Source organism: Penicillium hordei, assembly GCF_028827395.1.
Source record: "Penicillium hordei strain IBT 12815 chromosome Unknown utg000006l_segment0_segment0, whole genome shotgun sequence".
NCBI lineage: Eukaryota > Fungi > Ascomycota > Eurotiomycetes > Eurotiales > Aspergillaceae > Penicillium > Penicillium hordei.
Genome location: NW_026623147.1, coordinates 629,079 through 644,374, shown reverse-complemented (window position 1 = coordinate 644,374; position 15,296 = coordinate 629,079). Strand labels below are relative to the sequence as shown.

Here is a 15,296-nt window from a genome sequence, read left to right as displayed (position 1 = left end):
TGATATTGCTTTCTCAATAACCGCCCTTCTCTCGACGTGCGAGTTCCTTGAAAATTGCCTTTTTCGCCAAGCAACTGTAACCAGATGAACCATTCTCAATCTTCCGGCGATGGTATTTCAGTAAACCAGTCCTCATATTCCAAATAAGCTCGCAAATATCCCAGGGTATCCCGTCCTCCGATGTAGCATCCAAAGCTGACGAACCAGCCAAGTGACTTTGCGTACGTTGTCTTTTCGACGGGAATGCTGGCAGGAGTTCGGGGGGTCTTTTCAGTGATGAAAAATTGAGGCGTGAACGCAATTGAGCAACTGCTGGTGGAAACAGGGTTCCGAGATTGGAGGTATTGAAACCAGAGGATGTGAGTTGTATTTGAGGCAAGATTCTGCCAGCGAGCTCCTCATCCTGACGAGCCTCGTAGAAAGCGGGGGCAATAGGAACATTTCCTAGTTCCCAAACGGGGGATGCCTGCCCTCGTGGTGTCACCGGTCGGAAGTTCTTGTAGGCAGTCCGCCCATTAGACGGGTTCGAGGGTAACATGGTGATGGAAGATGAAAGGTTAAAGCGAGAGAACCCTTGTTGAACCGCTCGCGCGAACGAGTTCGTAGTCTGAAATACCAAAGTTCGCGAGTATAAACTGAGCGTTTTTAGGACAGCAGAACCACTTGAGCGATTTCGAAGGCTTAGGCTCCCAATTCAATGAGGTTGAACCGAGAACAGGTAAGAGGACGCAAATTATTAAGCGAAGGAGGCTTGATGGAAAACGCTCCGACTGGTAGACGTTCCTTGTGATAGACGTCCAAGTAACAATAACGTCAAGGAACAACCTCTCAGTAACATCAAAGTGATAGACGTCCAAGTAACCACGTCTAAGTGACCACTTCCGAGTGATGGAGGTCCGAGTGAAAGACGCTGAGATTCTTATAGGCAATACCTGAGATCAATGACATGAAATTTTAAGATACGGCGTGTTAAAAACTACTTTGTGAGAACGAGTCCTCGATGGACTAAAATTTTAGTTAATAGCAGTGTATTAAATGATTTCTATATCAGGGCTTGGATAAGGGGTCGCTATATTTATGGGCATATATGGCTTGTGTGTATCTTCCCACGTTGAACGGCCATTCTATTCGACTGGTGATGGCGCATAGCTAAAGAAGATATCAATCAATTAATAACGATTTCGAACGGGATTTTCGCATGTATATAGGTGGGTATTGTGTGGGGTACGGTGCTCTGAGCTACCCCTGTGTATGTACTATGAAGGTAGGTCTGAGTGCGATAGCCTCAGGGGATGGCGACATGAGTCATATCCACGAGGTTATGAGTCAAGCGAGGGGAATATGAACAAACCTTCTCTCTACCCAAGCTTGAACCACCTCATTGTATATTTGAAGTACCATCATCATCTAGAAAAAGGCTAGTGGAATTTATCCCTCCTCCAGCTTGGAGAAATGGCAGGAACTACGCGCACCTTCAATACAATCGAGTCGCTCAGCCCTCTCCTATGCCGGACAGATAGTGATCCTCGACCTGTTGTGTTAATAACTTGCGGCATGGCTGGTAAGTAAATCAACAATTTAGCGGCAAGGTTTGGCTGAATTAAGTAGCTAATAAGAACGTTGTTAATAGGGTCTGGAAAGTCGTCGCTGTCTAAATGGATATTATCCAATCATCCGTCTTTCAGAAGGCTCTCAATTGACTCTTATATATATACCAAATACGGGTTGTATAGTGTTGATTATCCAGAAAATATGTATCACAACTATCAAGACGAGGCCCAAAGCGCTCTCCAAACTGAATTACCGGAGTTGCTTCAACAGGGTTCTCAGGATGCAATCCTGGACCTATCTTGTGCGTTTCAAAAGACTAGAGATGAATGGAAGCAGCTTATCGAAGAGTCCGGAGGACGATGGGTGCTTGTATATCTCGATGTTGATGATGATGAGTTGCGGCGGCGGGTCAGGGCAAGGAATCAGTTGGCGGTCAAAGATGGCGATTCAGCTTTTTTTATGACAAATGAGATTCTGGAAAATTTCCTTGCTGGCTTTGAGAGGCCGACCGGGGAGGGTGAAATTGTTTTACGTTTAGATACTAAGCTTAATAAGGACATCGATGTATAAATTTCAGCGATGAAGTGAGATACGTTGACCGAAAGGCCATTACTCTTACTGGTGTATATACGTGAACGCTTGACAGATAACACATACGTGGGTTTCATTGTTATGCATCTAGTTCTAACCCGGGCACATATTTCGCGGCGGTAGAATCGGATAATAAAGCTCTATGAGAAACGGAAACATCAGGGCCATTAAAAAGTAATTCATAAATAATATATTGTGTTGTACAGACCCAGTGTTCCATTAGGTAAAGGCTGGGCAACTCACTAAGTTCATACACCACTAGTGTTCTCGAAATCGACCATTAGGAGTCAAAGTAGCAGGACTCGCGGTGGTGATAAGTAGTACCCGGGGGCGAGACCCTGTCAACGAGTATTCCCATTCACGATGCTACCTGTACCGCTCTACAGGTTAATATGCCTGGAAGATACAATATGGTATCCGTGACATGTGGGACCTGTTCTAGTATTAGAGGCTGTCGTGGATATGAAAATATGAAGTGTATAACGATACGTTGTCGTGGTGTCACATAACGATGAAGGAATGAAGGAAGAGGCGGGAGAGACTGTGAGAATGAAATATATATGTGTTAATGGGATGCTTACCTGCTTTCTTACTCTCTGTTAGCTGTGCTTGTTTGTTGCTAGTCTTTATGTTGTCATTAATATTCTCCCTATAATAACAGGAACAAGGCAAACCCCAGAATTGCGAATTGAAAAACAAAATCTCCATCCAAAGAGTTAAGTACAACCCCACATCGTCTGATTGTAAGAAACTGCCGTATATTCCTTTCATCATTTCAATGTTGGATGTAGAAAGTCATGTACTACAGTTGCCACTAAATGTTCATGTTTCACTCCCCAAATTGGAGTTGTTCTCAAAGGGAAATCAAGTAACTCATACCACTCATCGTTGCCGCGAAGAACTATCAAAATGGGTATAACTAAAAATTCAAACTAACCCGATCGCTTCCAACCCATCCACTAGAAAAGGAAACCAAAAGAGAATCAACAGATATAGAGAACATGAGGCTCCAAGCCCAGCTCAGAACTTCTCACTGGTCACACACCGCGTCGAATTGACCAACAACCAAGCCAAGACTTTCACAATAAGCGTCAATCCCTTCACAATCAAATCCAAGCCAAAGAACAGTATACGTAAGATAGTGCGAGTAATCCCAGGTAACTTCTCCCCCTCCCGTGAGGAACTATTTCCGTATCGACCATACTTCTCCAAATCAAATTCCTCAACCACAATCTGCTTATTTTTGTTCTTCTTCGAGCGCCGACTGTTTTCCTGCGGCTTGGAAGGGGACCTATTCCAGAACTTGAACCCACTTTTCTTCCCCGAGGCCTCTTTAGACTTCTTCTGCGCAGATTTAATCTGCGATGCCAAGTTCATGCTGTCTGCTGCGTCTTGGCGCTCAGCAACCGTCGTCACCAATTTACCCTGGAAGACAGGCATTGAGTAAGGCCCGGGATTGTGGGAAGTTGGTGGTCTAGACGACTCCGGCGATCCGAGAACCATGTCTGCAAGGATCGGGTTCGTGGCTTCGTCTGAGACGGCGACTGCTAGCATTGCAGCGATGAGAGAGTCGATAGCGTATAGAGAGGGAATCGTAGCGATCACCGCGGCCGGGGAAATTGAAAATGTTTTCGTAGCGAAGTCCAAGGATGCAAGCGGCTCGTCAAAGTCCATGACGGGAAGTACGGACGTGCGTAGGTTAGCAGCTTGCTGGGCAGCTTCCATTGTCGTGGAAGAGACGGGGCCAGTTGCAATGATTGTTGGCGGCTGGCGAGGAGAAGCGTCGCTCGACGGAGCAGAGACTGTGATGTGCACCATTCCTGAAGATTGGGATCGCACAGGCGAGAGTGGGATTCCGGCAGTGCCGACAAGAGCGGGCGGGTTGTGCTTTGATAGATAGGGGTGTCGTAGCTCGTATAGTCGTTGATGGCGGTTCCAGGAGAGTCGACAGGACTCTTGTGCTGCGGCCCGTTTGAGTGCATCGGTTTCAACTTCCGCTGTTTCGGCGGGGGTTAGGTGGTGTTGTTTGCTGATTTCGTCAGCTTGGTCTATAGCTAACATGGCTGCTAGTCGAGAGAAGAGTAGGGTCACGAGCCCGTCATTCGGATGCTCGCGGCGTATGCGGTCTTCTAGGTTCATTATCATAATTGGGACGTCGTGATTTGGTCTGGAGGGATCGCATCTGCTTAGGGCGAGTTCGTTGGTTGAATATGTTTGTAGGGTGTAGAACGGGTTATGGGAGTTTCCGAGAGTGAATGTAGCTGGCCCCGTTCTGTGAGATGTTAGTATTATAGAGCATATATATTTGGAGGACATGGAATCTTACTTTGTCATGCGTAGGTTCAATGTTCCAACAAGATCTCGCGGTCTCTGGCCGTTGGCCGTTTCCCATAGCATCTTCAGTTCCTCCATAGATGAGTATGTGACCTCCTCGGACTCCAAAGCTCCAGTCGGGAAGTTGAGGACACTCGCAGGCACAGTCTTTGGCCCGAGAACATGATCAATCTCGGTATTTGTTGACAGCGTAAGCTTTGGAGGCTTCCGAGAAGACTTGACGGGCCGTGGGACATCAGGAAGCTGTGGATGATATACCTGCTGATTGAAAGGTAGTTTTGGATCGAACTGAGGAAACATCGATCTCATCGGGACCGAGGCAGCAGACGATTGCGACGACTGCGGGGAGACAGTTGACGCCGTGGTCCGATGACTGCTGCTGCTGCTTTGACTAGCATGTGAGGGCAAGGCCTGGTGGTTCACTCTCTTGGCTAGACGATTCTGACTGTGCGTGGACTGAGGAGATCTCGTATTATGAGACGCGCCAGCCACAGCTGGTGGGGATTTAGATCTTGAAGCATCCTCGGTCGGTGGAGGTGGAATACCCTGGGTGTCTTCGATAATCTGAAGTAGCAAGGACTCAGTCTTGCCAGGATCCTTGATCTCCTCCAGAGGGATTGAAGAGGCTGGCTCAGATGTGGCTACTGGTTTTTTCCCGGCTTTGCGAAATGGATTGTTAGACCTCTTTACCTCGGACGATGAAGGTGGAAATAACTGAAATTGATTCATCTTTTCACCCATTTTCACAAATGAAGTATGCTATAAACAAAGACAGAGCGCGAAAGCAGGGGCTCTCGACTGAGATATACCCCATTCTCACCGAATATGCGCATAAGCCCGACGGACCAAGCAGAGTACATGGTTTGTCGAGATGTGTGACAACCCTGCTTATACGGTGGGCGCTTAACCGATTGGGGATGTGATTGGCCCCTATCCAGGGATGAGTACGTTCATCTGCAGTAGCGGCGCTTCAATGCAGCCTGGCGATTGGTGGGAGGACCATGGTGAATCTATATTTATCGTTATTCGGAGATTATATTGGCTGGTTATTTTTGCAGTGAAGAAGTCGGGGAGTAAGTGGGTTTAACCCTGTTGACCCAGTTGACCCTAATATGTGCATATTTGTCCGGTCGACTCCGGATGTTCTTGAATGGATAAAGTACAACATAGTTAAGACAACAGAAATGACATAATTTAATGACTGGCATAATATATTACACTCTTCAGAAGCGCTTAACCCAGGTCGCTATATCGTACAGCATTAAATGTCGTATCCATTTCGCCACCTGATTCCACGAAAAAGCCTTCTTCATTGAGATCCTTTTTGAGGGATTTTTCTACGGTTGCAACAGGTTGATCTTGAAAATGAATGCTAATAGCGTGGAATAATATATGAAATGCTATTCGAACGTCGTCTCTATTTCTTGTACAACTGGGGCCATTTACATGGTAGAGCCCTCCAACTCCTCCAAGCGGTGCATATCCATATCCTTCTCCAACAAAGGAATCACGTAAGGATCGAAAGTCTTCCAGTAAGGGTTGTTGAGGTGGTACTCCTGCGAGGATTCCTGGACGTAACGCTCGACGATGGTGAAGTCCTGCTTGTCGAAAACGGACTGCATCACGAACCAAGATAGGGTTTCCTTGTCGTTCGAGTAGACATTGGAGGCTTCAACAAGCTTGGCCTTGAGCTTGGAGATGGACTCTTCGTCCGGCTTGGCGCGGAGGTCTACTATTGTTAGCGTGGGAAATACTAGTAGTAATGGGGGGTATCACATACGAACGACGATTGTGTAAACCATGATGAATGTGTATGTGGGGATGGATAGAGGGGAAGTGAGGGGCAATGGGTTTATGACAGTTAAGTATTTAAATAATTAAAATTATTTTTTTGACCTATTTAGTCAGTCATCGGTGAGAGAAACAATATTTTCAAGGTGGATCTGTGAATCTCCGAGATTTACCCTTTGGTGATCCCGATTTCGGGATAAGCTTATTTACCTATAGCTTGTGCAGTCAATCCATCTGGATATCTATATATTTTAATCATCTTATTTACAGGATAATGTACAATTACTCGTTCTTCCCCGGGTCTTGACCCAAGGCCTCAGTGTGCACACTGTAGGTCAGACCCTCCGCCATGGAAATCGCACCTTCCATATTACCCTTGTTATACAAAAATAAGCCTTGGAGAGCAGCTGCGCTGGTGTTCATAGACCGATCAGCCTTGTTGCCCGATTCATCTTCAATCAAACCAAGCTCCTGAAGCCGATCCAAGAAAAGTTTGCGATAAACCCCGTCGGTATCGATATCTTCATAGAATCGATCCCATAAGCATCCGACCTGGTAACGAGTCACTTCACCCAGACGGACAGTCATATCCACACGCCCAGGGCGGACCAACGCCTCATCGAGTCGTTCAACGTGGTTGGTAGTAAGGAAGATGATGCGCTCCTCTGCACTAGCGACTCCGTCAAGTGCATTGAGCAGTCCCGAGAAAGTCACATTAGCCCCACGATAGCCATCTGCGTCACTTTGCTCGCGTCGGTTCGAGAAGGCAGCATCCACATCTTCCAACAGAACCAGCGTTCGGTTGGGAACAATTGTGAGCAAATGGTTTAACCGGTCATCGGTCAAGCCACGCTCACTCAGGTTCAGAATGGCAATATCGTAATCCAACTCGCCCGCTAGTGCCTGGATAAAAGAACTCTTCCCGGTACCTGGAGGGCCGTATAAGAGATATCCTCGTCGGTATGGAATTCCACGGTCATGATACCAGGATGAACTTGAAATGAAGTCTTCCACATCTGCCACAACCCGTTCCTTGACTCCCTCGTGGAGAACGACCGACTCCAATGGACGCTTCCGGCGCGGATTTCCAAATGGTTTCCACTCCGTGCCCCAGCTGTTATAGATTGTTGTCTTGCCTTCGTGGCCCTTTGCAGCGTATGCGTGAGCTTCGGTGAAGAGGTCCTCGAATATATGGCGTTGAGAATAGAGGGTGGTGAGGGTGATTGTCTCCCATGGCTTTCCGGTCTGAATATCGCGGGATTTCGACTCGCGCATACGATTGACAAAGACAAACGCATTCTTGTATCGGAGAACATGTTTTCCAGGCCCCGGAATCAGCGAAAAGTGTGTGTGAATTGCTCCGTTCGAATGTTCGACCTTCTGCGTTTGGATGGAGAGGTGGCGCATGCCGGGTGTGAGCTTTTGGAGGAATCGGTCCATGTAGGTAGAGCTGTTCGCCGCAGCTTTGCTTGCATTGAGTTGTGATTGTTGGTAAAGGGTCATCCAGTGTAGGAACCACGGATAGGAGTCATCTTTGATGCTGATCTCGACGTCCACCAGCATCCGCCGGCGAAGAAGAGCAGCGCCATGTCGAACGCCTTTCTGTGCTAGGGTCAATCCGGCTCCCAGACCTGCAAGGCCGAATCCCTAGTAAGAAAACAATATCAGCACATAGTTTAGGATCGAAACACTGGCAGGTCTCATACCGCTGTGAACAAGGGATTACTCGTGAGCTGCGAGAAGAGACTTCCGTCGCCTTTTTGCGCCGACTGTAGGGCCTGTGTTCTCTGCTGCAGAATCAGGTCACCTGCAGACGGCGCAGCACTAGGGACCGCATTTGGCTCCATACCAAATCAACAGTGTCGTGAAGATCGCGAATGTCGAGAAGATCGATAAGCGCAGATATCGGAGTTACAACGGGCCGAGAATTTGAGGCACCCGCGGTCATGTCACCGGATAATACATGGGAGAATCAACGATGAGAACATCCAGGAGAACTACAGCCTTCAAAGGTTGGAATGTACAATTATGACTGATCTTCAAGTACTCAATATGGGGGCAGACGTATAAATTTACACGGTGGCCCCGGTGTTCACATGGGTAGCCGACGGCCCCCTGTCGGAGATATCGGAATTAAAATCGCTTTCTGCATCTCGCATTCTTCTGCCCAAAACGCCTCCGTGTTCTTGGTCCGGACGAGAAGGCTGTGTTCTTTATAATAAAGCCTTGGCCTCCCATGCGACTCATTTTCCGTCCCCCGCTTACTCGGCGGACACATTACCCACGCGTTATCCATCCAGCAATCCGCAACATGAGCACCGCACCCACTACTGAAGTGCTATATGCGCTGACTGTGGCCAAATCTCCGGCTAGACCTAGCCCAGAGGATGTTTTGAAGAAAAGTCATCATGCAAAGAGTGGATTCAGAAATCCTTGGGAGTAAGTGAGGCTCTGTGACTTTCCGGGTTCTCTCTCGTTCGTCGCTGGGACTAACCAGCAGCGCCGTCTTGTAGATCTTTTCGCGATATGGATTCGAAAGATATCATGCAAATGATGATGTAGGTAATTGTCGACCATCGAAGTAAACGAGTCTCTAACGAATACAACTGCAGCCTTCGTCGATTGAACGGCAAAGCGAACTCCCCCGATACCACCCCGCCAACCGTCACCGTTCGCAAGCCCGAATTTCTTCCCAGCCGAGAGACCCCCAAGCTGCGCGCAACTTGGCTTGGACATGCCTGCTACTATGTGGAGTTCCCAAGCGGTCTCCGAGTACTGTTTGACCCTGTGTTCGAAGCGCGTTGTGGACCATGCTGTGGACCATATTCTCTGGGCCCCAAGCGCTATACCGAGCCTCCATGTCAGATCAAGGATATCCCTGTCATCGATGTAGTGGTAATCTCCCACAATCACTACGACCATCTGTCCTACCCAACTGTCTCGGAGATCGCGAAAAGACACCCCAATTGCCACTTCTTCGCACCCCTAGGCAACAAGTCCTGGTTCCACAGCTCAGGCATCAAAAATGTAACCGAGATGGATTGGTGGGATGAGCGTGATATTGCGATGTCACCCAAGGAGGGAAAGCAACCCCAGGTTGAACCGGTAGGCGAAGCTTCCGCCGCAGCAGAGATCAAGGCCCGCATCAGTTGTCTGCCTTGTCAGCATATTACTGCCCGCACTCCTTTCGACAAGTACAAGACACTATGGGCTTCCTGGGCCATTGAGTCTGGTGGTAGCAAGGTGTATTTTGCTGGGTATGATAACCTCCCCGACCCATCCACACTATCAGAACCATGCTTTACTGACCTCCAACCCAGTGATTCCGGCTACAGGGCAGTGGACGAGCTGCCAGAAGGGGAGGATGATTGGGACCCCAAGTACAATTTCCCCATATGTCCTGCCTTCGAGCAGGTAGGTGAGTTCCGGGGACCATTTGATCTCGGCTTGATCCCCATTGGAGCATACGCTCCTCGTCATATTTTCAGTCCAGCACATTCTGACCCCCATGATGCTGTTCGCATTTTCAAAGACACCAAATGCAAAAAGGCATTGGGCATGCACTGGGGCACTTGGGTACTTACTGAGGAGGATGTGCTTGAGCCTCCCAAGAAGCTCAAGGAGGCGCTAAAGAAACATGATCTCGCTGAGAATGGTGTTTTTGATGTTTGTGATATTGGAGAGAGCCGAGAGTTTTGAACAAAACCCCACTTCATGTAAATTAGCCCGTGCTTGTCTCCGCTATTTTTTGTATGATTTTGCATATAACCGTTCAATGTTTATACAACAGCGAAGTGATACTCCTGTATCTTTGGTTCATATGGGCTCAGTTAATTGCCATTTCTATTCTCGTTTGGTGCCGCATCGTAATACCCTAACAACTTTCTCCCAGATCTTGGTTATCCCGTTTAGCTGTCATGTTTATAGGTTCCTATATCATTTTCTTTGTCAATGAACGGTCCTTGAGTGTGCCAATTTCGCAGGAGAGCCCTTGACATGATCATGGGGGACTTGCAAGCGTTCTGCTCGGTCATCCCAAGCGAAAAATGAGTGCATAAGTTGCAATTTTGACACTTTAGTCTTCGGCAACGCAAAGGCAAGACACGGAGAGCAAGCTCATCCTCTTACACAGCGATCTGGAGGTGATCGTAGTCTCGATGTGGGAAGCTCCAGGGCCATCGACACCGCCTGAGCAGACAAGCTTCATTTGGGAACTTGAGAATATTCCCGTCCCCCTAGCTTCAACACTTGTGCCGAAGATTCAGTTTCTTTTGAAGAGTTGGAAGTCCTGTGTACCAATCCTACGAGGAATTTCCCACGGTCAACCAAGCAGATCTCGGCCCAACGAAGTCCAACTCCGATGGTTTCCCAAAATAAAAGCCCTTGGAGACTCTTGTCTACATTCTCATTCGAGCGAAAACACCATCGGGTATATTCAGAGACCTCTCCAAAGGTTCGCCGACGGAAGAGAGAAACACAAGGCAGTTGCACCTAGCCATAGAAGGAAGAGGCGCACAAACCCACAGTCAATGAGGACAAAAAACTAGAAAATATCTGAAAGCAAAAGCATTTTATACAGCCATGAGAAAACCAGACGCACAAAATTGAAACACAAGGATAACAAACACTGCACCGAAGACACCGATAAAAAGTATGCTAGCTATATCTGCCGATAAATCTTCATGATCGGGCAAAGGATGATCCATGAATCGAAGCCTGTGCGGCCATGTCACCTCATATGAGCCAATTCGTTCACCATATTGAACTTTACCGAAGTTAATCACCCAGTGCCTCTCAATCAATCTTGGTAACGAAGGCCTTTGGCATGATGCAGTCGGAGATGGTGGTTTAAAGCTGGCTTAGTTTTGCAATTTACCATCTCCTAATAGTCACTCATATATGTGTAGCAATATACAATAAAACAGACCGCATTGCGACTCTGTACATTAAACAACAACTTCGTAGAGTTGCGAAGACGTAGACAAGTTGGAGATGTTTGCCTGGTTTGTCAGGTTGAAGCGCTAGCCGTATATGGACTAGTCTGAGGGAGCTCCCACTTCGCCTGGAAATTTGATGGAATGCGGGCGAACAGCGTTGAAGTCGGAACTCTTGGATTGTCATCTTCGTGCAATATTTTTATAATATTGCCAAGTGATAAAGACTGTTTTATATCTAATTCCCACTCAAACTACAACAAGACACCGCCAATATGCAGGCTCCGGTGGTGGTGATGAGTAGGTTACCCCCCATCGAATTGATCCCCTTTAAATGCTAACAAATCATCCAGATACCAATTCCGGTGAGCGCCAGGTTGGCCGGAAAGCACAGATGTCCAACATTACCGCGGCGAAGACGTACATTATCCCTCGATCCTCCGTTGTTCTCCTCTACTCGATGCTAATTCAATAAACACCAGTGTTGCGGATATCATTCGGTCATGTCTCGGACCCAAGGCCATGTTGAAGATGCTGCTTGACCCTATGGGTGGTATTGTGTTGACCAACGATGGCCACGCTATTCTGCGAGAGATCGAAGTGTCGCACCCCGCGGCCAAGAGCATGATCGAGCTCAGCCGTACCCAGGACGAGGAGGTCGGAGATGGTACCACAACAGTCATCATCCTTGGTATGATAAGATTTATCGAGAGAGGTTCGAGGGTAAATGCTGATATCCTGTAGCCGGTGAAATGCTCGCCCAGGCCATCCCCCAGCTCGAACGCAACATCCACCCCGTCGTCATTATCCAGGCTTTCAAGCGTGCCCTCGCCGATGCCCTTCAGATTGTGGAGGATGTCTCGACACCCGTCGACATTAACGATGACAAGGCCATGTACAGCCTTATCCAGTCCTCCATCGGAACTAAGTTCGTGTCCCGTTGGTCAGAGCTCATGTGCGGCCTCGCCTTGCGCGCTGTTCGAACCGTCTCCTTCGATGTTGGTAGTGGAAAGCAGGAAGTCGACATCAAGCGCTACGCCCGTATTGAGAAGGTCCCCGGTGGTCAAATCGAGGACTCTGAGGTGATTGATGGTGTGATGGTCAACAAGGATATCACGCATCCGAAGATGCGTCGCAGAATCGAAAACCCCCGCATTCTTCTTCTGGATTGCCCCCTTGAGTACAAGAAGGGAGAGTCCCAAACCAACATTGAGATCTCCAAGGAGGATGATTGGAACCGTATTCTCCAGATTGAGGAGGAGCAGGTTAAGCACATGTGCGAGGCCGTCCTGGCTTTCAAGCCCGATGTTGTTATCACCGAGAAGGGTGTTTCCGGTAAGCAAGCGGTCTGATTAGGGTGATTGATTGCGTGTTCTAACCACCGAGCTTTACTAGATCTTGCACAGCACTTCCTGGTGAAGGCCAACATCACAGCCCTCCGCCGTGTGCGAAAGACCGACAACAACCGTATTGCCCGTGCAAGCGGTGCTACCATCGTCAACCGTGTCGATGACATCCAGGAGTCCGATATTGGTACCGGGTGCGGACTGTTCGAGATTGAGAAGATTGGTGATGAGTACTTCACATTCATGCGCAAGTGCAAGTCCCCGAAGGCCTGCACAATCCTGCTGCGTGGTCCCTCCAAGGATATCCTTAATGAGGTTGAGCGCAACTTGCAGGATGCCATGTCCGTTGCTCGTAACGTTATCTTCCACCCTCGTCTGTCTCCCGGCGGTGGTGCTACTGAGATGGCTGTCTCCGTGAAGCTCAGCCAGCTTGCCCGCTCTGTTGAGGGTGTCCAGCAGTGGCCATACAAGGCTGTTGCCGATGCTATGGAGGTCATTCCCCGTACATTGGCCCAGAACGCTGGCTCCAGCCCCATCCGTGTGCTTACCAGTCTCCGTGCTAAGCACGTTGAGGGCCACAACACCTGGGGTCTGGACGGCGAGTCTGGCAACTTGGTTGATATGAAGGAGTACGGTGTTTGGGAGCCCGAAGCCGTCAAGCTTCAGAGCATCAAGACTGCGGTCGAGGTAAGCATCCTACCATTTTCTCATAACTACTACATTCCACTAACATATCTCTCTAGTCCGCATGTCTTCTTCTCCGTGTCGACGACATCTGCAGCGGAAAGTCCGCTCAACAGATCGCCGGCGGCGGCGGTGGCGGCGAGGAATGATTGATAGACGAAAAAGAAAAATGATTGGACTCGAGGTCCGTACATAATGTTACACGATTTGCCTCATGGCTGTCTTCCTTCTGTATGAATATCCTAGATTCAAAAAAACCAAATCCAGATGGGTATCTTCGTATCGTACACAGCCAGCGTTTGAACCTGCCTCCACTAGTCTTCATCGTGGAAAATGACACCAGGAACTTCCTGCTGGGCCACGGGGCCATCCACATCACCTCCATCCTGATCTGCCATAGTAACCATCGAGCCTGGGGCAGCCGAGCTCTCCACAGGAGCAGTATCCATCTGATCACCACCCTTCTTCCCACGCGCATTTTTCTTCTTCTCCCTCCTCCTCCGATTCTTCTCCGTCTTCTCGTCATCCTTGCGCTTCTTCTCCTCGCGCTCTTTCTCCCAAGTCTCATTATTCTTCTGGGCATCCACCTCGGACTGCATCATCCGCAGTCGTTCATACTCCCGCCGCCGACTGGCCTTGTACACGTGGAATTCGCCGGAGCCCGCACCGGCCGAGGAACCCTGAACATTGGTGACAATCTCTGGCGGCGCTGAGAGGGACGCCACGGTACGCGGCTTCAGGGCATCTGGTAGGTGCAGGTCTTTGGTCGGGTCTTTGAAGAGTGTCTGGATCTCATTGGCGACCTCGGAATGCGGTGTCACGGCGCGCCGTTTTGTTGGCCGCTTGCTGCGTGGATCCGCGCTTGTAGGGATGGATTCTGGGCCTGGTTCGGACATTATGTCGGTGTTGAGTTGAGAAGAGGTGATGCGACCGCGTGGAATCAGTGGGGTTTGCGCGAGTGGGAGGGATTGATGCCTTCTCCTTCAGAGTGGTAGCGAATGAGGTTTTCTTTTGGCACTAGGAGGTGGCCACTGTGTGTTTTGTGGGGTTTGAATTGCTCGAGTGCAGCGAGAAAGGCGAGTAATAGGTAGTAACAAGCTTAAGATGTAGACGGGCAACCTTCAACCGTCGAAATAGTCTAACCGCCTTCGGTTAGCGGCATAAGCACATGGCAGATCACCGTTTCCAGAGGTTTTCTTCCTATACTGTTTAGTTTGGTATGCTTATTTTAATGCTATTCAGGTTGCTGACAATCGGATATCTTTCAGACGCTGTATTAGTGATATCCAAAGTGGCATCTCGGGAATTATGTAGGTGTGGAATGCCAATTATTTACATGTCCCAGCTTGGAATACCCATCCATGGGTCTTTCCCACATTGAATCGGGCCCTCGTGACTGATCCTCATACAATTTATTCCTATAGAATGGGAACATCTATGAATCTGATACCTAAAGATCGACTCCCATCAACATCGCAGGCCATGGACGAGAACGCTTCTTGTCACATCCTTATGCTATGAAAATTACTTATGCTATGAGATGTGGTGATCTCTTCATTGTCAAGATTACAATTCTTCTCTGTAATGATTCTTGGTTGTTCTGAGCTATGTATTGGATATATCAACGGTAAGGATATCTTCGAGGAAGATATGTTACAAGGTTATAGGAAGGATTACTATGCCCTAACTCAAAGTTGCCTCCTAATAATGAATAATCAATATACTAGGACGAATATTTAATATCTCAAAGCCGTGCGCACAATGCATAGCCAATTAAACGAATCAAATAATAGCTTAAAATGTGGTGATTAAAGAAAAATATTCAAGAAATAACACAATAGCCAATTATATGCCGAGAAGACTTCTGATTGGCTAGAAAATGCATGTTCAAAAGGGGCGGGACAAACAAAGGGAGTATTTCTTTGTTCTTTGTTCTTTGTTCTTTGTTCTTTGTTCCGCATTATTGTTCTTTCCCTTAAATGGGAATCTTCATATCTCACTATTTACTGAGAACAATGAACGAGAGCATAAGTCAATACTCGGATGAAGGTCAAGTGACCACGTA

At 48.2% G+C, this 15,296-nt stretch overlaps 8 protein-coding genes across 8 annotated transcripts; 3 read left to right on the top strand and 5 right to left on the bottom strand.

Moving 5' to 3' along the window:
• Positions 1-13: 13 nt before the first annotated feature.
• N7537_010924 (uncharacterized protein) lies at positions 14-538 on the bottom strand (the record flags this gene model as incomplete). Its single annotated transcript, XM_056901978.1, has 1 exon — positions 14-538. The coding sequence occupies one exon, from the start codon at positions 536-538 to the stop codon at positions 14-16; it is 525 nt and encodes a 174-aa protein (XP_056747265.1).
• A 914-nt stretch (positions 539-1,452) lies between these two features.
• N7537_010923 (P-loop nucleotide/nucleoside kinase family protein) lies at positions 1,453-2,121 on the top strand (the record flags this gene model as incomplete). Its single annotated transcript, XM_056901977.1, has 2 exons — positions 1,453-1,561; positions 1,631-2,121. 2 exons carry the CDS (start codon positions 1,453-1,455, stop codon positions 2,119-2,121), a joined length of 600 nt encoding a protein of 199 aa, XP_056747264.1.
• A 1,041-nt stretch (positions 2,122-3,162) lies between these two features.
• Positions 3,163-5,217, bottom strand: N7537_010922 (uncharacterized protein; the record flags this gene model as incomplete). Its single annotated transcript, XM_056901976.1, has 2 exons — positions 3,163-4,414; positions 4,469-5,217. 2 exons carry the CDS (start codon positions 5,215-5,217, stop codon positions 3,163-3,165), a joined length of 2,001 nt encoding a protein of 666 aa, XP_056747263.1.
• Positions 5,218-5,918: 701 nt separating this feature from the next.
• N7537_010921 (putative quinol monooxygenase) lies at positions 5,919-6,278 on the bottom strand (the record flags this gene model as incomplete). Its single annotated transcript, XM_056901975.1, has 2 exons — positions 5,919-6,205; positions 6,257-6,278. 2 exons carry the CDS (start codon positions 6,276-6,278, stop codon positions 5,919-5,921), a joined length of 309 nt encoding a protein of 102 aa, XP_056747262.1.
• A 271-nt stretch (positions 6,279-6,549) lies between these two features.
• N7537_010920 (bifunctional AAA family ATPase chaperone/translocase BCS1) lies at positions 6,550-8,114 on the bottom strand (the record flags this gene model as incomplete). Its single annotated transcript, XM_056901974.1, has 2 exons — positions 6,550-7,914; positions 7,974-8,114. 2 exons carry the CDS (start codon positions 8,112-8,114, stop codon positions 6,550-6,552), a joined length of 1,506 nt encoding a protein of 501 aa, XP_056747261.1.
• Positions 8,115-8,578: 464 nt separating this feature from the next.
• Positions 8,579-9,966, top strand: N7537_010919 (uncharacterized protein; the record flags this gene model as incomplete). The annotated part of the gene is made up of 4 exons (XM_056901973.1): positions 8,579-8,706; positions 8,781-8,825; positions 8,880-9,524; positions 9,588-9,966. The coding sequence occupies 4 exons, from the start codon at positions 8,579-8,581 to the stop codon at positions 9,964-9,966; spliced, it is 1,197 nt and encodes a 398-aa protein (XP_056747260.1).
• A 1,510-nt stretch (positions 9,967-11,476) lies between these two features.
• On the top strand, positions 11,477-13,380 carry N7537_010918 (chaperonin-containing T-complex subunit CCT3; the record flags this gene model as incomplete). Its single annotated transcript, XM_056901972.1, has 6 exons — positions 11,477-11,501; positions 11,555-11,621; positions 11,684-11,892; positions 11,946-12,536; positions 12,597-13,234; positions 13,291-13,380. 6 exons carry the CDS (start codon positions 11,477-11,479, stop codon positions 13,378-13,380), a joined length of 1,620 nt encoding a protein of 539 aa, XP_056747259.1.
• Positions 13,381-13,545: 165 nt separating this feature from the next.
• On the bottom strand, positions 13,546-14,127 carry N7537_010917 (PRKRIP1 family protein; the record flags this gene model as incomplete). Its single annotated transcript, XM_056901971.1, has 1 exon — positions 13,546-14,127. One exon carries the CDS (start codon positions 14,125-14,127, stop codon positions 13,546-13,548), a length of 582 nt encoding a protein of 193 aa, XP_056747258.1.
• Positions 14,128-15,296: the final 1,169 nt, after the last annotated feature.